General features: G+C 26.8%; 1 protein-coding gene across 4 annotated transcripts in view; it reads right to left on the bottom strand.

The window, feature by feature from the left end:
* The window catches only part of LOC100163371 (Down syndrome cell adhesion molecule-like protein Dscam2), a 141,326-nt gene extending 124,364 nt beyond the window's left edge, over positions 1–16,962 (bottom strand). For all 4 annotated transcript variants that reach the window (XM_008181392.3, XM_008181381.3, XM_001949227.5 and 1 more), the window contains exon 1: positions 16,841–16,962. In XM_008181392.3, coding sequence (XP_008179614.1) covers positions 16,841–16,895 — 55 coding nt within the window. In that variant the 5' untranslated portion in view covers positions 16,896–16,962. The remainder of the gene's footprint in view (positions 1–16,840) is intronic.
* Positions 16,963–18,528: the final 1,566 nt, after the last annotated feature.

Here is an 18,528-nt window from a genome sequence, read left to right as displayed (position 1 = left end):
AATTTGGAGTAACCATATATAATATACTTACTCTATTTGATTTGTAATTTTAGAAATTGAAATTAATTTTGATAATTTATTATTAATGTCTTTTAAATTGATTAACAATTGCATAAAAGAGATAATTTATTTCGCAATGTAACAATATAATATATAAATACGTAAGACGGATTACATATTGCGAACACAAACTCTGTCCAAACGTACTATATGTTTTTTAAATCAAGAAATATCCAGAATATTATAATTGCTAAAAATATAGTATTATAAATTATAGTAAAACGTAGAATTTTGTGGTTAAACTTAAAATAATTTTAGATTATAATTCCAATTTTAATTATTCATAACATATTATCAAAATAAGTATATTTTATAGAAATTATAAAAAATTGATATCATAAATCAAATATGAGTCATTTTATTTTATACATTTTAATCTGTTTATAGAATAGAATATTGGTTTTATTTTTTTTTAATCGAGTACAATAATCTGAATAATCTGTATTTAATTTTGAATATAGTAAGTAGTAACTACTAATGGTATATAAATTATTTTATAAATAATAGCAATAAAAACATAAGTAGGAAGTATTATTTAATATAATTATTGAAAATAGCAAATGCATTGATAGATTTAGTATTAATTATATACCTACTAAGAGTAAATATAATATTCAAGGTTTACAGATAAATTAGGTATATACTTAGTGTAATATTTATACAACAATAGTATAACCCTTTTAATCCTTATCGCCACACTTTTAATTTTAAAAACGGAAGGCTTAAATGAATAAAGATAATATGAAATGTAAACAACTTCATAAAATGTTCAACGTTAATACTCTTTTTGTTTATTAATTCGTATTATATTTTAATCCTAAATAATCGCTTTACTACGTGTTTAACTACACGTAATATTTTAAACATTGTTTTAATCTAGTGAAATTTACAAGTTTTCCAAATAAAATTATGACGACAATAGAACATATTGTATAATATGGAATAATAAAGACAGAAAAGTGCGATGCAGCTTATCAAAGATCACCTATACGTACAATACACGCGTAGATATATATATATCTGTACGGTTAATGAATATTGCATTTTAAATGTGTCATTCGGAGGGATCAGTGAATTAATTATATTATTTAATAATATGGAGTTTATGGGGATTTATCTGTTTTATTTTATTTTTTTTTCCATTCTATTGCGCATTTGAAATCTTTATTTCGCTCTAAACCCCTACGCGCGCGTAATGCGTGTGTACAACGTTCCTACGTCGGAATCCAATTACCCGAGATACGCGTCTCACAGAAGAAATAAAACCGTATAATATAGAATATATGTAAGAATATGTGCTATATACATAAAATTACACACATACATTTGTCTCCTTTAAACCGTGGTAATTATTTAGCGTCGTCGCGACGACGTATTATACCACCCCCCCGGGCTTGAGTTCAACAGCCTGCTACAGATTAATATAATACGAGTATATAGTAAAGGTGTGCGCTAACCCTACATTAAACAAGTAATAAATACAATTCGAGGTAGCGTGTCGCGTTGAACTTACCCGAGGTACGTTTCCATTTTGATTTTTTCCATCGACAAGTTTCGTCTGAACTTTGCGTTAAAAAATATTATGAGTCCGCGTCAAGAGAAAACCTCCATCTCGTTGCAATACAGCCTGCCACGTGGTGATGGTTATGAATATAAGGCGTATACTAATATAACAGATGGTCTTGCGTTTTGTGATAGTATGGCATCTATAAGGGGTGTAAAGTGCAGGCGAGTGGCAAGAGAGCAAAAAAAGAATGGAAAATAAAATAATCGCGGGACAGAAAAGATCTCTTCGAAATGTCACCCAGACGATAACACGCGAAGCTCGCGTAAACTTTCAACCATGAGTGTGTACTATACATATATATATATATATATAATATATATTTGTTTTATTATATATTATTAAACTGTGGTAATTATTTAACGTCTTCGTGACGTTACCACCCCTCCTGTCACGAGTTCAATGACCTGCCACAGATTAATATATATAGTGAAGGTGTGCTAACCCGACATCATACAAGTCGTAAATATAATTCGGGTAGTATTGCGTTGAAATCACCCACGGTACGTTTCGATTTCGATTTTTCCCTCGACGTGTTTCCGCTAAACTTTATGTTAAAAATATCATGCGCGTGTGACAAAGGAAAACCTCCACTCCGCCGCAGCAGTCGGCAGCATGGTGATGGCTATGAATATAAGTATAATACTAAAATAACAGATGGTCCTGCGTTTTATGCGGGTACGTGCCAGAAGGGGTGTAAAGTGCAGGCGAGTGGTGAGAGAGTGGGAAAAAAATGTAAAATAAAATAACCGGGCAGAGAGGACTTCTTCGCAGTATCGCCCGACGCCCAGACGATAACGCTCGGCGTCCGTAAATGTTCAACCGTCAGTGTACTCGTATAATATATAATATATTATATATATATATGGTATATAGGTACTAGCCCATTATAATATGCGTATACATATTGTATCCGACCGTTGTCTATAGTATATATGTGAGTACGGAGTGGTTGTCATCGTTGCCACCGTCGTCGTCACCAACGCGCCGTCGCTTTTAATCTTTTAAATGGGTTTAATATGTAAAGTTCTCCAGCGATATGGGCGTCTATGGGGTTGTATATAATATAAGGTAGGGGGGAGAAATAAAAATGATGTTTATATAGACGCGTATATTTATAATACGAACGGTATACACACTGCACCGTCGTCGTGTTGGTGCGGCACTCGGCGTAGATGAAATGCTCCGTTAAAATATTGCGTATCCTATTATTTTTGTGCACACGGTCTCCCGAATGTAGAGGATTCGTGCAGAGGCTTTTCATATTTTAACTAATTGCCCTAGTGTTTGCCGTGTAAATCCACCACCACCACCACTAGCAGTGTCTCTAGAGAAATCCGCTTGTACATATATTATATTGTTGAGTCGGCGGCGGGGCTCTTAATTTTAATAACCATATCAACGCGCGAGGCGGTTGCCCTATCGTTCGAGTTTCCTCTAAGTATATTATACTATATATAATATACGCGATTACACGACCTCCGCAAACTTAGCGCCTCTGATTAAAATTGTGAACGCCATAAACATTTCCTTGTCCCTCGTCTTGCCGTCGCATCCAAATTAAAATATATTATACGTCATCTGGTTAAAATTGTAAATTAAACGTCGATCGTTTATCATCTATATTTTTTTATATAATATTTATCACTATATATTATATCAAAAGTACTCCAACTAAGTACTAACTATATATAAATAATAAATATATTATAATATTATGTTATTATAACTTAAGCAGTCAGGTGTGCACTGATTTTCCAATGAATTTAAATTTTGATTTGCAAAAAATACAAAGATAACCAATAGGAACGTTTGTATATAATAAATTTAATATCACATTCGCCGATCAAAAGGACATGTTCCGGTAAATATATCAAAGACTACAAAGAGCATATTTTGTCGATTTATATGCGATAAATAATAAATATACATATACTGCAGCATCACTGGTAAAATGTAATTCAAACGTTTTTTCGGACTGATTTTGATATGATATATTTATTTATCCAAATAGAAAACCCCTTTTAATACCCCCCAAAAATAACGAAAATACCAGTAAATATTTGAAAATCTTTTTAGTTTTAATTTAATAGTTCGTGTAGATAGTTGACATATTTATTTCAAAAATGCTCCGGATTCGCAGCCAAAGTCCTCATTGGCCAAACGCATCAAACAGTGTATAAGAGAGTTATAAAGGTGCTTAGTTAATGTGCTAGTGAATGATATGATAAAGGGAATTTCTCAGTCGATGATAAAGTACCCTAAAGTTGATATCCGCTTGCAGAGTAGGTGAATCAAGTATCAACATAAACAGATATATTAAGTTGGTCGAGAAACGTTATATTGGCCGTTTTTTATACAATAAGTTATGTATAGAGTACCTAGGTACAACAAAAAACAATTTATTATACCTAATTCTATATAATAGAGGAGAAAACCAAACCGATATTTTTTTTTAAATTTGTTTGTTAGTATCAATTAATTAATAGTTCGTATTTTTTTTTTTTACTGACGAAATGAAAACCTAGATTAGATACAATACACATTGCTTGAACTAAGGTATAATTCATATTTGAATGTACATATTAGATTTTTTTTTAGATACCTACTTGATTTAATTATGAATATCATTTGGATCCGGACTAAAAATTCGTATTTATATCTTTAGAAAATAACAAAAACCAACGATGAGAATCGTAATATTATCCAAGACTAATGATTTGTGGTTGTAATGATTATTTAAATTCAAACACTTCATGCCGGTATTTTTTTACACTATTGTAAATTATTAAAATCATAACGTAGCTTATATAATAATGCACCTACTTGCGATCAATAAAAAAACAAAATCTCAGTTGAACGTGTGTAACTCGTAACACGAGTTGAATATTATGTGACACCAGTATAGCAAGCTTACACTTAACTCTGTACGTTTTTTACTAAATAAAACAGGTCTATTTTATATTAAACATAATATATATCTTTACACTGTCAACTATAACATAGAAAGTGACATTGGAAACAAAAATCGTTGTAATCGAATCCTTTAGGTAGGGTTAGTGTCCTATATGAGTTTATATACATATTATATAATATATAATATATATGTATATATAAACAAAAACCTGTTCGGTTATGTTATAAAGGGTAAGTATAGTAAAACCAAGACATACTTTTTATTCAATACTTTCCGTGTCTAAGGTGACACTGATAAATGGGCTATTAAACATTCAACGAACCGTACTTAATCGTTTAGGTAAACTTCACATTACAAACAATACGGAATTGAAGCAAATGGAAGAGCTACAACTTAGCTTTAGGGAAAACTTTTGCGACTATTGTTCCGAATAAATGCATTGCTCGTGCCGAGCCGTGCTCAAGAAATCTTTAAATAAAAGTATGAAACAACTGGATTTTTTTGTACCATGAGTAGTTCAATATAGATCGTGTCTTTATACTGTTAATAACTGAGAAATGTCTCAAGTCAAAAAAATATTTGTTAATAACATATACATGTATATATTAACCGAATAGTGATAATTATATTTTAAGTTTAGGACATATTTTTCAAGGCATTTTTCTGCGTAATATCTTTTTATTTCGAAAAATAATGGATTTTTATTAATAGAGGTAATATTAAATTATAAAAATGTTATGTTTTAAAAACGATTCCAATCATTCAGAGCACATAAATGACAAATCAAATTTTTTACAATTTAATGATTTTATATTTTACATTTTTTTTTCATTTTTTTAAAACTTAATAAGCTTTTCTAATCTACCAATCTACTAATCTAGATACTTACTAAGAAGTAATAGAACACAATCAAAGATTTAAATTAAATTGAATTAAAATTCATGCTATTATTAAATGTATGAAATATAATATATGAAATGTTAAACATAACTTATAAGTACCTACACTTAAAAATTAATTATTTTAGTAATTTACTTAATACATTTTTTTCAATAGAAACATTAATCAAATTACGTAATTATAATTATTGTTAAGATACGTCTTATTTAAAATACAATAAAGTTATCTTCTCAGTTCACATAAAAATTATAATATAGGTATAGATTATATTTAACTTATTCTGCATTAATAGGTATACGAATCAATAAATATTGTAGTTATTGTAAGGTTTTTTTTTGCTCTATAAATTTAACAGATATACTGTAGTTAAGGGTAACAGTGAAGTAGTAGTACATTTTTAACTCATATACTAACATTCATATTCAGTATGAAAGATTTATGGAGAAAGATTAGTTTGAATTGTTCACCAAAGGGTTGCTGGGCCACCTCTTTAATGAATCATATGCAAAAAACCACATTAAAATATATAATGAATAGATCTTGATGCGCTAATACTGGCTCTCAAGTTGAACCCTATTTTGAATTAATATAACAGCAATAACTATAATGAAAATATTCTTTGTGTATCCAATTGTGTAGAGCCCCATACAATTCTATTGGCTGCTTTATAGATGATAATTTATCTGAGTACTTACAAAATATAGTACTAGAATTTCATATTTTTAAATTAAAATTGTTTAAATATTCTTTAAAAAATTATAGGGAAATTATTGATTAATATAAAGTCTGTTGAAAAAACGAACCTCAAAAATGTCTTTGTTCTATCTTATTATGATTTAAATTAAGCATATTATATAAAAATACAAATTGTATTGAACTGCAATAAAAAATATGATAGAAAATAAAGTTAAATGCAATTAATATGATGTTAAATACGACTGATACGAATATACGATCCGATTAATGTATCAATAAATAATACATTTTAAGTCGTTAAAATATAAAGGTAGGTATGCCAACCGTCAATATTTAGAAAGAAAAAATATTAAGTCTTCACTTATCAGCTATTAGTTATATGTATATAAAATATTTCTTCTTTAAAACCTATTACTGCAGTTATGTAACCGAAGTATTATTTAATTATTCTTAAAATTAATTTTTCGTAGCTCTTTAAATATTTATTTTTACGTAGGTATACCTAACAGCTATTCCATTGTCAATAATTACTTACTAATAATTCTCGATTAATATTAGTCGCTAACAATCGATTGAGATATTACAATTACTATATAGTATATTATTATCATACTTATATACATTAGGTAGGTACTTACAATCGATCAGTTTACAGTTGTTGTATAAAACTGTCCATATCCTTAAAGGCCTCAATAAATTTTCATATAGATAGTGCGTTTAATGATGCGTTTGACGAATATTTCAGAGATTTATGCATATATATTTTTAATTTTTATTAGAAAAATTCAACAATCTATAGGTACAAAAAGTTGAAGTACCTAATAGTCAGGTAGTCAAACGAAAAAAATAAAAAGAGGCATGTGGGCGACAACTAGCGATGGAACTTCGGCGAGAGATATATTCAATTTAATCACATGTTTTTAACGGTAGCCAATAGGTATTCGTAAGTAAAAGCAATCTTGAACCTAATATATCGTTTAAAACTATTATAATATGTATATTTGTTCACACGTTAGGTTAGGTATTTATATTATAATTTGTTGCTAACTTTCAAAAATAAATATTAGTCTTCAGGATATATCATATTATGCATAATGAAAAAAATTAATTAAAATATATCTATTGTGCCTAATAATTCATCCAATCAAAATATTTGCATTGTTATTACGTTATGTAGTCAAATAGTTCTGAAAATATCTAGTGTAACTGATTGAAGAATAATTATTATTGTTCAAGCGATAAATTGAACAGTGGACAGTGGACACTGACTAGCCATCAATCGACTACGATCCAATTAATATTCATGATATTCAATTCAGATATAAAGTACATACAACTCAAAAATTAATCGTGTGTTATTACAGTACAATTATAATACCTATAACAAATTCATTTTTATAATATATTATAAAAAAAATATTTACCTCATCGTAAATTCTGAAAAAGTGACACTTTTAATTTTACCATACAATAACTTTAAATTTTAAGTAGCTTAAGGGCAATAAAATATGTATATTGAAATAAAAACTAAAAAACAGAAACTATAATATTTTATAAAATCTTTAACCTTGTAAAAATAGTTTTGGTCTATATTTTAGTTATAAATCGCCTTAATCGTTCAATTCATCGGTGACAATTATTACGATTTCACAAAATTAGGGTTCTGAAAACTAGGTATATTATAATATTGAAAATACCATAGAGTATAGACATGTTATTAACTTAATATGTCTATGGAAAATACCTACTATCCTAATTTGTAATGTGATACCAACATAAATGTTAACATGAAATATAATTATTTAAACATTGTATGTCCAACCTAGAAGATATTTATCATGTCAAATTAACATTCAATTTTATTATTTCATTAAGATATTAACTATTTACTAATATTATTATTTATTAGGTATTGATAACTACAAATTGGTTATTTTCATATGATATTATTGCGAGTGGCTACACTGATTATATATTTTCGTAGTCCATTACCTGTGAATTGTGACGTCCGCCGAGAGCCAAGGTGAACATTACTAGTCGAGTATAGTACGTTGTTTAGAGAGAAAATATTGTTGTAAAAATAATAGGTTAAGATGTTGTATGTCGTTACGGTATTAAGTCGAGAAAAAGATCTAATGATTGTTTTCCTTTTCTCTAAATCCTATCAGCACTATCAGTCTATTTAATAGAAAGACACTTTGACACGCCATAATGGTACGCGGAAGAACCGACGTCTGTCGGTCGAATTTTCTATTAAAACTGATGTGGACAGGTAGATTGAAATGTACATTATAAGGCGGCAAACAATATCGAATATTGTTTATTTTGTTAATAAAACGTTATTTCTTCATTATTGAATCCCGTAAATTGTATATAAAGATTTAAGTACCTACGTATTACGCAGACACAATACGTAATACTACCCATACACACTTTTTGCGTATCTAATATTGTAAGATGAAACTCGACTAAGTAGGTACTTTACTAGCTCACTAAATCACTTTTCTCAAATTAATTATTAATAATGATTCAGTGTTACAATAAATGCTATATTAATTTAAAAACACATTGAAAACGGATTTAAGGTACCTATGTAATTATATTTTAAGGTAATCATATACAACTTTTAATAAGCTCATAAATGATAATAATATACAGAAAATTAATAATTTTGAAAATAAATAATTGAATAAATAATAATCCCGAAAAATAAAAAAAATTTTACTTTTAATTGATAAACTTAAGATTCAACGAACAATATTATTAGAACGATTACTTTTTTCAGATATTTTAAAAGAAGATACAAGTCATTTTGAAATAGGTACATCTTTCAGGGAAATTTTTTTTGATAAATTGATATTAGTTAAAAATATACCCAAGCTATGATCATATTACCTATAACTAACTATTGTTTATGATTTAAAATAAAATCATAATGCATAATGCATGTTGTAAGAATTAACTATGATTTATTATAGATACATATTTAGGGAATAATATTTCATTAGGCATAAAGGAATACGTGATTTTAAATTGTATTATATTAGATACCTGATTAATTAATATTATATAATCTGCCTTTGTGAGTAATAATATATTATTTTGACTAGGATTATAATATTACTTCTCCGATTATTCTTTTTATCAATTGATCAATAAAACTACTTATTTCATACAGACGAACATTTCAGAAATAAATATTTTAGAAAATAAGGACCATGGATATATTTTAACAGCAATATATTACCAGCAACATATTATATAGTTCATTTTTTTCGCTATCATTTTCAAAAGAGCACTACTTTGTCTGCCCCGTCACACTGGTAAATCTATAAATCAAATTTAATCCAATAACTGTGTCAGAAAGTAACGTATATTATATATTATATTATGTATGTTTAACCATGTCATAAATACAATTCTGTATCATTATTTGATATTTCGACAGTGATATAAAAATATTTTAATACAAAGGTAAAGTAGTTGTATTATATAAATTAACGAGTTTTTGTTAAATTAAATATTCTCCCTTTAATATTTATATCCATGAAGAAGTCACATAAGTAATAAAATATAATTTCACATCATAAATATTAAATTTAAAAAATAAAGGCTGATTAATTGCATGTTAAAAATATTTTATAAAGGTAGGTTAGGTATACCTGGGTACTTGAATATGTTCATAATATTATTCTTTAATTAGAGTTATGTTTTACCATATTATATATTTTAATTTGTAACTATTATTTTAAAATACATATTATCATGTGTATTCATATCTTATAAAGTTGAAAGGAAAATGTACTGGATGTCCTTTAGTTTAATATTCTGTAACAGAACGTTAACAGTTGTCATTTGAAGTAGTAAATAATAATATTGTAATATTAAATAAGCAAATGTGTTCAGGATTTTTCCAACCCAAATAATAAATATAATAACACACATATGGTTCGTTATGCATCATAATAATATAATGTATATTTTTTTACAATAATTTACCACGGATTAGACCCTTAACCATTCACACTATTATTTTCAAAGTACATATATCGTATTAAGTATAGTTTCTTTATTTCTATTATTTTATTTTTTTGAATTCGACTTCATAGTTTTGTCGAAACCGCGTCTCTTGTCGCTTCTTTTTTTTCTTATTAACGTCCTTTGTTCTCCGTTCTTCATACATAATACAACGCACTCAATGGGCCCTTGGGTTTCCCTTGTTTTCACTAGCCCATACACACTTGTGTCCACTGCCCGCGCCACCTTTGTTTTTTTCCCACCCTTGTCTACGCGCGTTTCTTCCACTTTTATGTTCTCCGCATCTACATTGTAAACTTTGTCTTCTGTGCTTTCAATTGCTCCGTCTGTAGCTCCTTTACCCCGTTCGGCCATCACCGTATCCCTTTATCGACTCATTTTTCCCTTTAGCCGTTATACTCTTTATGAGCAATTTCTTCGCCAGTTTTACCCTTTCTTATATTTTTCATTTAAGATCCCCATACTAAGAGACACTATTCTCGAATGCTTACCAACACGAACTCCAGACCAATATAATTGAACTGCATCATATCGCATAAAACAAAATCCGAGGAAAACCTTTCTACCTAAGTGGTTTTGAAGACAACACATGTTAATTTAATATTAAAATTGTTTTTTTCTTTTATATAGGTTTAGGTAGGTACCTACTAATTATGTACAATGGCTTATATTATAATATAATATAATATTACATACTTATAAATATTTTTTGCGTGTATGTATTTAAAATATTTTCAGTAAAAATGTTGATAAGCCATTGTACATAGAAGATAATCATAAAATTAAAAATTCATCAATTGTCTTACTAACTAATATTATGTTATGATTTACCTATAGTACCTATTATGGGCTGTAATCAGTTTTAATCACACTATATGGGAAAAATTTATTGAGGTTTTGTATAATATTCAATTAGTTATTAATTTATTATAATCATACTAGATTGTGTTTACAAAATAAAGTTATCGCGTAGCTATTACCTAATATTTAAATATTAAGCAGATAATACAAAATATAATAATATAATTAAAATTGTATTTCAATAACAAAAATAACATTTTATTTTTTTTATCTAAAAATTACAATTAGGTAAGACCTAAAATTTTCATTTTTTTTCATTTTGTAAATTTATAAATTAAAAAATCATTTCACGTATTCATTAAATTTAAATTTAAATTAATAACTTTGAAGGAAATTATGTGAGTACAAAACAAGAACGTATTACTATAGGTACGATTTTACAACAGTACAAATAATTCATTTTTGTTCCGGAAATAATTTTAGAACGGAACAAATATAAATTGTATGTTGGCTTAGAGTGTATTAATATTTTGTACATTTTTTTGTTGACAACTATTCTATGATAATTAAAACAAATAATCATATAATAAATAATTATTTTGGAGAAAGTTTTTCATTGTTAAAAAAACCCCTGTACAATTGAATGCTTCAATAATGGAAATAATTTAGATATATATCCTTATATGAATCAATGTACATAAGTGCATCTGTTTTTTAAAACATATCTGGCATCAATTATATTTATAATTATCAATTTATATTTTATATAAATGCATTTTTTATACTGTTTTTTCATTTGTGATATTATCAATAATTGTATAGATACTATATTATTACAGTCATATTATATTTATATACTGATTTAGATGATAGGTTCTAGAAAAGTAAATATATCAGTTATTTCTTATAACTTAGGTATTAAATTAATATGACGTATAAAATGCTCAAATCCGTATATAATAATAATAATATTAAACATATTTATTACTATTTTTAACGTGCATGAAGCTGGCCACGCTATGTCGAGATAATTTTACAAAACTTGTGCCCTAACTATTTTATAAATGTTAAAAGCGATGTTCTTTAGACGTTTCAGAAATATTGTTTTGTATAAATATGAGTAATACATTTAAATTATGCTGTAACACGTTACTCAAATTAGCAGCACTCTAAAAGTAATTTGTAAAAGTATTTTTTTTCTTAACAAGTTGGAATGAAACCCATAAAAAACAAACCACGTTGAAACTCGTGCAGGAGACGCTAATAACAGTTGCAAATGTTTTCGGAAAATATTTTTTGATTCATATCCGCGGGTGAACAGTAATGAAATAATAGTTCACTGTGACTATAACCACAAGCCATATTTTTTCTTTCTTCCTTATTTTATGACCAATGAAGAAGGGTAAAGTTTCAAAAGCAGTAGAAATTTAACAGGATGAAATAAGGAAAAATGTAAATAAAAAAAATAAAGCACACTCAGGATTGTAAAATTAAAAGAAAAAGTAAACGGAAAAGTTTACCGTGTAAAATAATCCGGAGAATCGAATGAAAATTTCCTCGGCGAAAGAACGATGGTCTTCTAGTAAATGGTCATTGGGGATGGAGGAGTGGTTTTTAATCTGTCGACGGTCGACGACGTTCAAATTAAACTTTCGCTCCAATATGAATCGAGTAAGGGGCGTAGTGGGACGCAGTTGACGCGATGCAATTTAAAAACGAATCGTAAACTCAACAACGAACAGGAAAAATACTAGTTCATTAAAAAAAAAAAACATAACTTTTCCCTTAGACTATATTATTATTATATATATATTTGTAACCCTTCAACACGATAATTATAATTAGCGTTTACGTATATTTATTTACAGAACTCGTCTAGTCATAATATATTGTTTATAATAATAAACGCTATAACGATGTATAATTGTATGCATTTAATTTATCTATCAACTTGTTATGTTTATTTAAAATATGTAATTAAAAATATATTTCCAGTTGACGGTATGTATAGAAGAAGATTTTAGTTTAGTTTTTATAAATAATCAGTGATACATTATATTTTTGAATACGGAACTAAAAATGTTCGGAAAAATCATTATTAGTCATGACAAAATTAATACTGCAACATTTTAGGTAATTTTTATCAACGTGTTATCAATACTTCGATAAGGTAGGTAACTATAGACTACCTACAGACACTATAGAAACAATATGGTAAAAGTGTTATTCGTTGAAGAAGCAGAACTCAAACAATTAATTTACCAAATAATTTTAAGCCGATTGCAAATAATTGTAATTGTAATCATAATATTAGTCGGATAATAGATAAGAGTAGCACATAAGTAGTATATAATAACCACATTGTTGATGACATATTATTATGAATGCTGGTTGAATTGACTTTGATAATGAATTGGAAATTACTGATTAATGACAGTAAACAATGGTTCCCACAGCAAAGTATGGTACTTATTCTAGATTTATTCTCATCAATGACACAAATTGAACTTTTTACTGTTTATTTGGAAGTTATTGATGTCCTAGAAGTCTACCGATGTACATATAAGTATTTTAAGTTGATGAATATTTACTTAAATTTTTTAAAAAATGTGAACATACATTATAATACATAACAATATTTTATATTATACATATAATGATATACTATAATATTATTTAATATAATGCAAAAAAATAAACCCTGTTGAATATTTAACTAACTATGCGGCATTTATATATTCCATACTATTGTGAAGTATACAAATAGTCTTAACTTGCAATATAAATAATGGTAATGTAGGTATAACGTATTATTTATGAATTATATTATATCTGTATGCATCCTAAGAAAATACGCATAGGTGTTTAATCAAAATTAGTTTTTTTTTTAACTGAAGCTTGGTAATATTGTGTTTAAGCATGGATGTCGTTGTACTTGTATACTTGTATCTAATTATTAAAGTATGTTATTTAAAGTGATTCAGTGTTGATAATTAATGTATAATAATGTTTGTGTAATTTATATTATACCACCCATGACCCATTGATTTTGTTTTTCGCTAATTTAAATGTCGATGATGACTACTGGTTCAATTATATTTATTATAGCTAAGTGTAAATTAAACATTATAATTAAATAGTTTCATACAAAGCTTAAATATAAACATATTTATTTAACTTTACTAATTTAAAGTTTAAACCAATTGTGTTTTAAATTAATTTTAAAAGCATTTGTATTTTATGCTCCTGTATGTCGTGATAAATAATTAAGATACTTATTTCTTATTAAAATAAACGTTTATAGCTTTAAGCTTTTGGTTATTTAATAATTGTCATAAAATGTACGTTCAAATACCTACTTACAAATAGTAATGATAAATGTTAAGTGTTCGGTTAAAGGTTCAAATTATTATTTTGTATTCAATATCGTATATTATGTTAATAATTGATTTAATACATTTATTATATTTAAAAAAAAATGTTTATTGTGATAAACAGACAAAAGTTTTATAATTAAATAAGATTTAAGTGGAATATTGCGTTTTTCTTCAATTTATTTTAAATATACCTATTACCTAACACGCATGCATTATTAATTAGTATTTATACATATTAAATACAATAGTGACTGATAAAGTGATGAACAGTCTATACTCTATAGTCTCTATAGAAAGATTGCTTAAATAATATTATTGCAATATTATTTATAATAACAATATTATTATGTTATTAATATTTTATTTTATGTGAGTTATCCATTAAAAATCATATAAGTTCTGTATAGTTATTTTAAGGTGATTTCGGTACAATATTATACTTTGTTCTATTCTATTAAGTCTCGTAGTATGATTACGAGTATATTGCATTGCATTTCTATACAATTTTATTTTATGTTTTAAAATGATGGTTTATAATTTTATATATTACAATAGCCATATTGTATAATATCTGTATAATTAAAATTATAATACCTACTAATTTTAATTCGTTTTATTCAAAATACAAGTTTTAGTTAAGAGAATTCAAAGTTAAATAACTAATTAACAATGGTCTAGATTTCTAGAAATTGTTATTTACACATTTCCTTTTGAATTCATAAATAGCTTTTTATTGTATGTGAAGATTTATATGGGTATGGTTTCCTTCAAACAAATACATTATGCATTCGAGAAGTTATAAAAATATGTCGCACGCATAAACTTAAGTGTGAAATTAAAAATTTAAAAATACAAGATATTTTGAATGTGGTCTGAAATCATAAAATAGCGTATTGGTCATTGGGGAACACTGTTAAGACAACACAAACACTAACCTTAGGTCACGATATAAAGGTCCCTTATAAATAAACAGATACCTACTGGCTACTATAAGTCTATACAAACATATTATAGTCAACAGTGAGTATAGGATTTACGATTTATCCGATGACTTGTAAGTAATATATACTGAGTTCAATATAGGTAGGTTTTAATTTATTTTAAATTAAGTAATATATATTATCTAAAGGATATATGCAAAAAAACTGTAATTAAATAACAACGTTATTAGATTTCCTCAAGTTTTAATTTTTCTTAAGCTTGCAAGTCACAATATTAATCTACAAGACAACTTCTGGATTTTTATTAAATATAGAGACACTATTAAACGTAATAAATATTTTTAAATCTCTGAAAAAAAAAACAATATTTTAAATACATAATATTATACATAATATAATATAGAATATACATTTTACCTAAGAGTCTTTATTATAAATTATATGTAAAGTTGACGTACCTATTTACTATCTCAACGTTACTGAGTTTTATTATGAAATGGTGTAAAACTTTCAAATAAAGATGGATGTCTTCAAACACTTTCTGATCTGGGGATAAAATCACTCTATGATAAAATGTATTGCAAGAAAAAAATTTACCTTTTACAAACTGTCATATATAATATTACATATTATAATACAGAATGTGTACCATATAACTTATTAGTACTTTCAAAAATATACTCAATCATTTAAAATAATCTATAGTTATACTAATTCACCTTAGTGAAATATGAAGAAGAAATCCCGGAAGAAAATATTCATTTTTATAGTTTTAGTTATTATTCTGAAGTCCGCGTTAACGTAGGTATATATTATTATACATAGATATAGGTTCTCTTTTATACGTCTATTTTTTTGTATAATAATATATATATGGTGAAAATATGCAGAGTTTTATTTTACAAAATAAAATGTTGTACTAATTTCAAAATTCTTTCTAGAAAATCAAAAATTAAATAATCACAGAATTAAAAATAAGTGAATATTCCCTGTATAACATAAAAGTATATTCTATGAAATGTATCTAGGTATGACAGTAAATTATTCATTTTAATTGTTATAATTTATACATCGTTAAGTTATTAATAACTAGCTAATTACTTAAATATTTATTTCATATTTAATTTTTCTTTAAATTTCAATTCCAAAAAAAAAATGTCTAATTAATAACTTTAGAATTTGTGACTATTAAACTTATCAATATTAAATAATACCTACCATATATTATGTAAGACGTCACTAAAATATGCATTTATACAGATTTATTGGATAAATAGGTAAATACACAGTATAGAGATTTTGTAAAAATTAAATAGAAAACTTAAAAAACAACCTAAATCTATATAGTTGGTAAAATTGTTAAAAAAAATTAAATTGTATATTTCTATACACCTAAACCACACGAAAAACTAAAATACTAATAAATAATACAAATATTAAAAGAGGACTCTTTTTCTAGTATACAAAAATTAAATCAAAAAAATTTGAAAAAAAAACAATAAAATGTAAAATATATTATATTACTCGACTTTTTAAAAGTTCTTACCGGGTAAAAAAATGTGCACGACGAAAACAAAAGTCACGCCGAGCCGGCGAAACATGTCGAGGGTTGCGCGTCTAACCGATACTGACGATATCCGGCGACTGCGCCGACACCCCTGACCAGGCTTAATACACTCCGGCAAACGGCCGCCCAGTAAAATGCTCCCTATAACGTGCGTGCAACTGTGCAAGTGTTTTTTATGCGTAAAAAAACCACGTTTTTGTAATATATTTCTCTAAGACTCACTATAATGACTTCCGAAGAAAATATTATAACAAATCACTATACCTATGTTGTAAGGCTTTTTTTCGTTTATAAATACGCGATGATCAAATATCATAATTTGACGAAAAGCAAACATAGAAGTTCACGTTGTTAATGTAAAATCCACATTTAAATGAATATAACATTATAAGATAATAGGTTTTTTTAAGTTGGTTCAGATTTCAGGTTGGGGGAGCCATTGAAACAGCTGCAAGGTATTTGTATGTATTATTGTAGTTATTTGTGTTAAAATAGAAAATTTTAAATAAATGTTTAAACTTCACGGCTTTGAACTTCTCTATAATTTTTCCTCGTCAACTGTAGGAAATAACTGAGAAATCGAACGATTACAGAATATAATCAAAGTACGTATTAAACTAGAATCAATGTCTGATCGATATTTTCTAATATTAACAAGCACTCCTTTTCTTGGAAAAATCTTTTTGAATAGAAACAAAGTTAATTTAGTAATTAAATCAATACATTCCTTGCTTCATGATTAGAATCCGAAAACGTTGATCGTAGTATATACGATGAATTTCAGCATAACTGTTTGGTTATTGTTGATTTTACATGTACTCTTGAGAAAAAAATACAAGGTAAATTCATAAATATACTACCTATAGTACTTTTTATAAATTATGTTAATTTGTAACAAAAACTGATTTGTAATTGAGTGTACCTATTACTGTACTATCCATATTATACATATCTATTGACTATTATACAACACTAGAAAATAACAAATCATCATAAATAATAATATATTAGGAATTCGGCAATCGGAAATTCGGTATAATATTAATTTTACCTAGTTACCCAATACCCACGACTGTCTTATGACTAAAGAAGAAATGATACAATAAGTCTAACGTGCAGAACTAAAGTAATAATAAAGCACAATAATATTTTTATAAATTACCATTTGCCAATACAAACAGAAAATAAAAGAAAACAGTATGCTGAATACCTGACCAATATTATACGAAATTCTGTGACCTCAAACCGGAATCAATCCATAAAATAATACATTTTTCAAAACATAATATGTACATAATATTGTTATGAGCTGTACAGATTAATTTAGATATTGATAAAGAAATAATATAAACAACAAAATAATTGTTTTGTTGAAACTTTGTATACGTACTGTGTGATTTTTTACCATTATTTGATGTAGATAAGTATATCAAAAATCCCATATCTGCTGGATAATAATTAGAAGTTAAAAAAGGGGGGGGGGAGGGTTCCTATTTGAAAAACTGAAGTTTGTACTGTCACAGGGTCGTCCTTAAGTGGTACAAAAAATGTCAAGTATTCGAAAATGGAGTCTTCAAGTGTATTTAAAAATTCCAAAATTCATAATTTGAATATAATATGTATAATTTAAGCATAAAAATAGGGTGAGCATACTTGAAAAATAGCCT

The sequence above is a fragment of the Acyrthosiphon pisum genome, chromosome A2 (assembly GCF_005508785.2).
Source record: "Acyrthosiphon pisum isolate AL4f chromosome A2, pea_aphid_22Mar2018_4r6ur, whole genome shotgun sequence".
Classification (NCBI taxonomy): Eukaryota; Metazoa; Arthropoda; class Insecta; order Hemiptera; family Aphididae; genus Acyrthosiphon; species Acyrthosiphon pisum.
This window is presented reverse-complemented; position numbering and strand designations above follow the sequence as displayed.